General features: G+C 33.8%; 1 protein-coding gene across 3 annotated transcripts; it reads left to right on the forward strand.

Annotated features, from left to right (window-relative positions):
• The first annotated feature begins 3301 nt into the window (after positions 1–3301).
• On the forward strand, positions 3302–8898 carry LOC110864721 (MADS-box protein SOC1). Of its 3 annotated transcripts, none has more exons than XM_022113842.2 (8): positions 3302–3552; positions 3814–4008; positions 5030–5108; positions 7358–7419; positions 7751–7850; positions 7964–8005; positions 8426–8467; positions 8587–8898. In XM_022113842.2, the coding sequence occupies exons 2-8, from the start codon at positions 3827–3829 to the stop codon at positions 8716–8718; spliced, it is 639 nt and encodes a 212-aa protein (XP_021969534.1). In that variant the 5' UTR covers positions 3302–3552; positions 3814–3826; the 3' UTR covers positions 8719–8898. The 3 variants fall into 3 exon arrangements, with proteins under 3 accessions (XP_021969534.1, XP_021969533.1, XP_035830288.1); XM_022113841.2 differs by having other exon boundaries at positions 3303–3552; positions 3817–4008; XM_035974395.1 differs by lacking the exon at positions 3302–3552 and having other exon boundaries at positions 3581–4008.
• Positions 8899–9863: the final 965 nt, after the last annotated feature.

Consider the following 9863-nt stretch of genomic DNA (forward strand, 5'->3'; position numbering starts at 1 on the left):
CAAGTCTAGATCTCCCATGATACTATACTTACGTGTACATATTACATACTGCATTCGACCTCAATAAGTGATAAACAATCACATGTCCAAATCAAATAAGTGATAAAATATCACATTTTTCCGGGTGTCAAGTTCGTCTCTCTGCTGTACGGAAGTACTGACCTGTTCACGGACTTGCACTTGTGCCCTCATGCATATGAAAATCAAGTTCCTCATCAATAAGTGATTATATCACAAAGGACTTGTTTTCAATTCAAAATAAGTGAGTATCTCACAATTAATACGGTCAAACATATGATAATCGGTATACTCACCGGTAAGATGAACTCTCGTGCATACCTTGATACGGGAATGTGTCGTGATGTGGATGAACACCGGTCAGTAAGTATAAATCATACATTAACGTATCCTCTAAACATGATTACATCTGATAAGCTGAGCTTAAGTGGACAACAATACCGATGATTGTTATAGGATGCTTATCTTAATGTTAACTAACTGAGCAACAAGAGTGTTTTGGCATGACCGTACACTGATATGATTCTCTTACCCTCGAAACTCGCAAAAAGAATGTTTGTATATACTTATTTATTTACTGCTTAACTTTTATTGTTTCTTTTAAACAGTTTCGTCGTTTGGTGCATATCAGCACGACATTAGCGGTGATGTCGTTTGATAACACTCAAAGGATTTTAAATTGTTGTCTTTTAATTTCAAAAATACCAAAAAGATTTTAGGTGTGTTTTAATATAAAATTTATAAAAGCCAAAAAGATTTTATTTCTGCTTTATTTTCGATCGTACGATGTTGGAGCTCAAGTCTTCGTTACCTGAAACCTGACGGAAAACCGAACTGACTAAATCTTCATAAACGGTCAAAATTTGCAGATTTTGAAAGTTAAAATTTAAAATTGATAAATTTATTAAACTTTCAAACTGTCGGACGGTGTTTGATTATGACATGGTCATTCGTGTGTCATTTGTTTATACTATATTCCAAGCAGTTGTTCTCATTACGCGTTTAGATTTCTTGCATGTGCAGATTCTAAAGGCTAGGAGAACATGGTCGATGACAAGCTTTGGAATGAAGACACGACGAGAAGGCGCTCAAAAGATGAAGATGATCGAGTTGCCGCTGGCCATCATCAACACCACAAGGATCTCTCTTCATAAAGATAAAGTCTTTTCACGAGCATAACCCAAGGGGGAGCTTATGTTAAGGGGGAGTTTGTCAACACACTTCCTACATGATACGGGTAGTTTGTTGATACACTTTCTACTTTCAAGACGTGAAGACTTTGAAGATCCTCCGACATTGAAGACATGATAGGACATCAGAGTCTTGAAGACCTGAAGACCAAAGACCGTCGAAGTTCTAGACGAGTCTACACTCTTAGAAGAACAAGACAAAGCTTAGAGATCAAAGACAAAGCTACAGCCAAGGGGGAGTTTGTTGGTGCACTTGTGTCTGTACTTTGTCTGTATTCGGTCTGATATAAACGATGTCCTGATTTGTGTTGTAAGTTGACCAAGTCAACCATCCTCCGGTTTGACTTGGACAACATTTGAAAGATGTTCTGATCGAAGGATAGCCTCGAAGGATACACCTGATCCTTCGAGGTGATCGAAAGATATGGTTCGACCATGGTTCGACCATTAGACCTCGAAGGATGATCCTTCGAGGTCCATGCTGATCTTTCGTGTAACATGTGGTCGACAGATGATCCTTCGGACCATCTGTCGAATCCTTCGGACATAGCATCTTGGGCTGGGTATAAATACCCATGCATGTGTTGAGTTTCAGTGGACACACAGACAGAAAGATAGAGAGTTTCTGTGAGAGCATTCTGTCGGAACTCACACACACACACACTTGAGAGTTTACATGTTAGATTTGTAAACATTGTGCTTGTAACCGAAACCTTCATTTGCATTAATACGACTAGTGTTAATCAGTGAATCTTTGTGTGTTTGTGTTTCTACTTGTCTCATCCCGGTTTGCCTACTAGCTTGGATTCCGCACTCGCTAGTGGGTTGGTATAACAAGGTATAGGTTTGTTCTCGATCCTCCGAGAGGGACCTACAAAACCCATTTAATATCATGCTTACCACTCAAAGGGAGGCTCGGGGAGTTCCCCGATTCATGATTGGGTACCCACTGCCCGACCGGGAAGACCGTCAGTGTCATAGATAGTGGGTTTCGAGTAGGGAAATCAGGAGGAGATAACCAATTTAGTAGGAGATGATTGTGTGTGCTTTAAAAACAATGCATGGAGGGGTTGTTGCCGTCGATAACCGATGTCCGTGATAGGTAGGCTTGTAAATGAACTGAACGAACACGAACGAGGTATGTTCATGTTCGTTCATTTACCTTTAACCGAATAAACGATCGGACACACACATTTAAATGAACGGATTTTCTTGTTCGTGTTCGTTCGTGAAGAAATTGAACATGTTCATGTTCGTTTATGTTAGTTCGCTAAAAGTATAAACGAATAGTTCACGAACATAAACGCACACAAACACACATAATTGAACATAAAAGAACATAACAAATTGTAACAAACATAATTGAACAAGGCGTTGAATTGTATAGCAATAGTAGACGAGAAGAAGAACCTAAATATAGGTAAACCTTAATTCATGTTTTATATGATAGAAAAGATTGCTTTTAAATTGGAAAATATTAGAAAAGATTGCTTTTAAATTGGAAAATATAAATCAAATATATTAATACCATATAAAAGAAAGTTATGAAATCGGAAAGTCAAAGCTAGTTATGGATTGATAAAGAAAATTAAATAGATTTTTAAATTTAGTTAGTAATAACTAAATTTAAAAGATGAACATAAACAAACGGATATAAACGAACATGAACGAATGAATTTAAATGAACAGACATAAACGAACGTAAATGAACGAACATAAACGAACGTAAATGAACGAACATAAACGTATCGTTCATGAACGTAAATGAACAAACGGGACATGTTCGTTTGTTTATTTAAATGAACAAGAAAAATTGTTCATGTTCGTTCATTTATTAAATAAATGAATATGAACGAATTTCCGGCCTCCCTAATAGTGCTTTAAATAGAAGACTTGTGTTTTGCTTAAACAAATTGTTAAGACCTTTTGAGCAAAACATATTCGTTACTATAAATGTGGAAATTGGTTAACAAGGATGAGTTTAGTTTCCACTTCCTTTTTTTTTTTTTTTTTTTTTTTTGTGACACTACACCCATAAAGAGGATGACAGAAGCACCCATCAATCAACCTTAAACTTTTACCTCAACTGATGCAAATTTAGGCCTACCCTATCTCTCTAGGGTTACCTGTGAGCCAATTTTGAGGTTACCCTTTTTCCAAACCTAAAATCCATATTCCCACAATTAATTACAAGTCCTAATGCAAAACTTACAAGTGAATAAGTAACATGACTTAACTTAAAACACTTAAATTACTGAAAACGGGTAACCTTACTACTCCATCCTTGATTTTTCTTCACTCTCTCTCTCTCTCATCTAAGAAGAAAGAACAGTCTTTTTTCTAGGTATTTTGCCTCTTTTGTATATTGAAAGGTTACTTAATTCTCTTTCTTGAACACTATCTTCTTGTAGGAGTTGATATATTTGGCTATAAAGTAAAACACTGCACTTTTTTAATATCTTTCTTTTATAGTACTACATCTAAAAGAAGTTGCCTTGATTCAAAATTTGATATGGGTATTTGAGTTTGGTGTTTGTTTGATGGATCTTGATCATCACATGTAGATTAAATCTTTATCTTTTGATCAATTCTTGTACTGTGAAAGAAGGTAATCAAAGATGGTGAGAGGGAAGACTCAAATGAGGAGGATTGAGAATGCTACAAGCAGACAAGTGACCTTCTCCAAAAGAAGAAATGGTTTGCTGAAAAAAGGTTTTGAACTTTCTGTGCTTTGTGATGCTGAAGTTGCTTTGATCATCTTCTCTCCAAGAGGCAAGCTTTATGAGTTTGCAAGCTCAAGGTTCCATTTTTCTCACTCACTTTTCATCTTTTCTTGATTTTGATTCTGGGTTCACTCTCTTTTTTTATGATCTACTTAAATGCATCAACATATATATGTACTATTATACACACACATATACATGTTTGACAACAAAATGAATGAAAATAGCCAAGATTCATAGATTTTCTTGATTTTAGTTCTTGGTCTCAATTTATACTCATACTTGAATATGTGTTTATGTGTGTGTGTATATAATTATGGAATAATTTACACTCGAATGTGGTTAACCGGATCGGGTCTTGAAGCAAGGAGAACCAAGAGTTTGAGAAAGATGTTTTAATATCTCTTTTTGGTTTTATCAGTGATTTTTTTTTTAATTATAACAAATTAATACTCTACACATTTAGAAAGGTCGAACAATTTTGTGGGTTTGATGGCACTCTCAGATTTTTTTGATCTACCAACATATGCAACTTTTTTGATCTACCAATAGACACATTTAAAGGTCGAACAATTTTGTGGGTTTGATGGCACTGTTGTGGCTTACCGGTTTTTTATTTAATTCGGGAATAATATACCAAAAAAGCTAGGGTATAATTAAATTGATATAAATAATATATGAAGTACTATAAGTTCTCATTGTCTGGCCAGTTTTGATTAGTAAACTTGAAATGGTTTGTTTCATATTATCATACTGAAGAATGTCACAACCTTTCCTTTTCCGAGTTTACCATAAAAATAACTCTATTACTCTACTGTATCTTAAATATTATTTTTTTATCTTATAAGTACAACATTTTAAGTATTTATTCTTGCCTGTCACTAATAGTACTATAAGCTGTTGTATATTAGTTTATAGTTATTGAATTTAAAAAAAAATCTTGAATCAAGTTTATATATGCATTAATTTTCAGTTATCAAGGTTGGTAGTTGGTATTAGTTATAATTATACCCATAATGATTCATACAATATAACACTTTGTATATATCCATACATATACTTTGAAATATTTTCTTAGGGTTTTGAATTTTTAATCAGCATGCAGGAGACTATTGAACGGTATAGAAGTCAAGTAAAAGATGTTCAAACAGATATTTCAAGTGTAGAAGATGTTCAGGTTCATAAAGTTATCAATAATAAAAATTGGCCCTAACTATTTGCACATCCAGTTTGCCTATCTGCACACTTAGGGTTTACGTACGTTGCGTATTGACCTATACGCATCGTATAGGGTTACCTCTATACGCTGCGTATAGAGCTATACTCAGCGTATATAAACCATGGAATTCAGAGCCTTATCAGCAATCATTGCACAGAAAACAAGGGTTATATACGCTGCGTATAGGTCTATACGCAGCGTATATAAACCATTAGATTTTTTTGAGTCATTTTGATAGGTTTGAGGGATCATTTTTTCACAAAGTTTAAATACGCTGCGTATAGACCTCTAAGGAGCGTATATAAAGGTCTGAAAATGTCGTTTATACCATTGTGTTGAGGCTATACGAAGCCAAATACAAGGGTAGTTGTGTCATTTTTGTCTCATACGCTGCATAGGGACTTCTAAGGAGCGTATATAAAGCTCCATTTTTTTATTGTGTATTCCTTTGTTTATTTATAAAAAAAAAGTAAATTAATTGTGTGTATTTTGGGGTATTTCCATGTTTATTTATAAAAAAACAATATTATTAAAAATAATACAAATATTATGAATTATAAGAATTAAAAATAATACAAATATTAGGTCCCGTATTGACCTCGTATAGCCTATAAGTGTGATATCGTATCGTATAGGTGTGGTTTAGGTCCCGTATTGACCTCGTATAAGCCTATACGTGAGATATCGTGTCGTATAGGTGTAGTATAGGTCACGTATTGACGTCGTATAAGCCTATAAGTGTAATATTGTATCATATAACGTAGTATATGTCACGTATTGACTTCGTATAAGCCTATAAGTGTGATATCGTATCGTATAGCGTCGTATAGGTCACGTATTGACCTCGTATAAGCCTATAAGTGTGATATCGTATCATATAGGTGTAGTATAGGTCACGTATTGACCTCGTATAAGCCTATAAGTGTGATATCGTATCGTATAACGTTGTATAGGTCACGTATTGACCTCGTATAATCGTATAAGTGTGATATCGTGTCGTATCGTATAGGTGTGGTTTAGGTCCACTATATTGACCTCGTATAAGCCTATAAGTGAGATATCGTGTCGTATAGGTGTAGTATAGGTCACGTATTGACCTCGTATAAGCCTATAAGTGTGATATCGTATCGTATAGGTTTAGTATAGGTCACGCATTGACCTCGTATAAGCCTATAAGTGTGATATCGTATCGTATAGCGTCGTATAGGTCACATATTGACCTCGTATAAGCCTATAAGTGTGATATCGTATCGTATAACGTAGTATAGCTCAAGTATTGACCTCTATACGAGACTTATATACTATACACTATACGATACGATATGATGCAATACGATACGATACGATGCAATACGATAAGATAATTTAATTTAAACGATAACAATATAATATATTTGTATTATTTACGAATAATATTGTTTTTTTATAAATAAATTTCTTTTTTTTATAAATAAACAAAGGAATACGATAATTTAATTTAAACGATAACAAAACAATATATTTGTATTATTTACCAATAATATTGTTTTTTATAAATAATTTTCTTTTTTAATTTTTATAATTCATAATATTTATATTATTTTTTATTTTTATAATTTATATTTGTATTATTTACCAATAATATTGTTTTTTATAAATAATTTTCTTTTTTTTATAAATAAACAAAGGAATACACAATAAAAAAAATACAAAAATGGAGCTTTATATACGCTCCTTAGAGGTCCCTACGCAGCGTATGAGACAAAAATGACACAACTACCCTTGTATTTGGCTTCGTATAGCCTCAACACAAGGGTATAAAAGACATTTTCAGACCTTTATATACGTTGCTTAGAGGTCAATACGCAGCGTATTTAAACTTTGTGAAAAAATGATCCCTCAAACCTACCAAAATGTCCAAAAAAAATCTAATGGTTTATATACGCTGCGTATAGACCTATATGCAGCGTATATGACCCTTGTTTTCTGTGCAATGATTGGTTATTAGGCACTGACATCCATGGTTTATCTACGCAGCGTATTGGTCAATACGCAGCGTAGAGGGTTAACCCTATACGCTGCGTGTTGACCAATACGCTGCGTAGATAAACCCTAATTTTGCTAGGGTTTGGTGTGCCAATAGGCACACCCTAAAAATTAGGAACCGGCCGGCCGGTCTTTGTTCTTAAATCTGTTCCTTGATTTCTTTTATTCAATTCAATATGCAGCATTTGAAGCATGAAACAGCTATCATGGCAAAGAAGGTAGAGCTCCTAGAAGTTGCAAAAAGGTGCAGTTTTATGGTTTATATCATTGTATACATACTGAAGCTGCAATATTATTTAAGCGGCTTCTGCAGGCTAAAATCTTGATGTAAAATTAAACAAAAAAGGGCTACTGATCTTACAACTAGCACGCGTTGATGGGAAGTTTTTAATCTATTTTTGGATCATTGCATTAAAGATTAAAAACAAAGTAAAATGACTTCTTGAGAAAAGATGCAACTTACAATGTTCATTGGAAATTCATCAAGATGTAACATATATGCTTTTGAAGATCAAATCTTTGATAAAAAAAATGAAAAATTAAAGGCTAATGATCTTACAATTGTTGTTATGCAGGAGACTTTTGGGAGAAGGATTAGGAGCAACCACCATTGACGAACTAGTTCGGATTGAACAGCAGCTAGAAAGGGGCGTACGCCTTGTTCGAGCACGAAAGGTTTAAATAATCAATGCTTGTCAAAAAAATCTCATTCATTCTTTTCAGATATGGATTTTAGGGTTTACCATGTGGAATCCATAACTTTTTTTTTTTTTTTTTTGATGCTTTAGATGCAAGTTTACCAAGAACAGATTGAGCAACTACAAGCAAAGGTACTGCTTATATATAAAACCAAGACTGACCTAAATGTTTTTATCTAGGGAAAATTACTAAAATAGTCACGTTAGCCGAAATTATAATCAAAATGGTCATTGAATTTCAGCCTTTGGCAAAATAGACATTCACGATTCCAGCCAGTCACTTTCCGCCAAATAAGCTTCGCTGTCTGTGGGGGCTAAGCCCGCACGCACTTTTAGCATAGTCCATGCATTTGTATGTTGGCGAAGGCTTTAGCCCCCGCTTTTGGGCCGACTAAAATTCAAAGATAACTTTGGTAAAAAAAATTGGTTAACTTGACTAGTTTGGTAATTTTCCTGTAAAATATATATTGAAATATTCAGGTTGGCATGGCTGCATCAGTCCATATTTTTTTTCCCTATAAATAGTTAACGAGTTTATATGAAAATATTCAGGAGAAATTGCTAGCAGATGAAAATGCAATACTTACAGAGAAGGTAAGTGTTTTTTTTTACCAGTTTCTTGGGGTTTTTACAAGCATAAATATTTAAAAACATATATTCAAAATTATATAATGAAATTGAAAGGATAACTTCTAATGCCTTGCCTTTTTCAGTGTCAAGCTGTCCAAGTAACAGAAGAAAGGCAAGCCGATTTTCGTGTTCTTGAAAACGGAGAGAATTCTGATGTGGAAACTGAACTATTCATCGGGCCACCAGAGACGAGAATGAAGCAACGACCAAAGTAAACGCATGGTTTATTCATATATATATATACGTACATATATTTATATATCCATCAAGATTATGCTAGTTTTACAAATATTAAGATGCACATGTGTTTTACGCATACAATTGTTGTTTCGCAACAAAATTTTCAACGGATGTAAGTCTAGAAATGAATCAGACTTTGTTAGCTGAAACCATAAGATGTTTTGCTGTTATAAAGTTTGGTCAATTAATGTACAAATATATATATATATATATATATATATATATATATATATATATATATGACCAATTGAAACCTAAGATAATTATTCTACTTTTATCAAGCTGATGAAGGCACTCCAAATTTAAACACATCCCACCTTAATTTCCAAAATGAGAAGCCCTAAATCTCAATTAAGCGAATGATTGCATACATCGAAGAAACTTTAAAAACATAATACGCTTGTGTTTGATCATATCGTGTGATCATGGTTGATTTATGCTTTAATATTGTTCTTGTTCTTTTATTTGATTTCTACATGTTATATTATATATTTTATGTTGTCTTCAATTTGTAAGTTCTTGTTCTGCTCACTAATTTGTACTTATATAGTCATACCATCTGCTATGAGATTCCATTTTGGTAGCACCAACACCATTACTATGTGGCACGTCATATAACTATGTGTTTTTTTTTTTTTTTTGTGAAACTTCATTTTGCTCGATATAAGTAAAGAACCTTACATATTTTAATAGATGAAAATGTGCTAATTTACATGTGGTCTTCCAATCCCTACAGATCTTTTCTTTGACCTATTTTCCCTTGTCCATTGCCCATGCCTTCTCCATTGCACTTGCCTTCTCCCTAGCTTGTTATGACCATTTTGTCTTATTTTATTTTCTTAGGTATGCCTATATATAGATAGGTGGTATGTAGCTTTCTGATCATCTTTTTCAATAGTTCTTTTACCATAATAAAATTGTTATGGTATCAGAGCAAACACACGATCCTACATAAAACAACCCCCCCCCTCACAAAAAAAAAAAAAAAAAAAAAAAAACTTTGGTGACAAATGAGTACCGCTAAAGAGGAAGAAACGCCGGTCGTTAACATGGCAGGTAACATCAACCTTGGAGGTAAATGGGTTGTTGATTCGGGTGCCACCGAAAACATTACTTGTAA

This window comes from Helianthus annuus, chromosome 6 (genome assembly GCF_002127325.2).
Source record: "Helianthus annuus cultivar XRQ/B chromosome 6, HanXRQr2.0-SUNRISE, whole genome shotgun sequence".
Classification (NCBI taxonomy): Eukaryota; Viridiplantae; Streptophyta; class Magnoliopsida; order Asterales; family Asteraceae; genus Helianthus; species Helianthus annuus.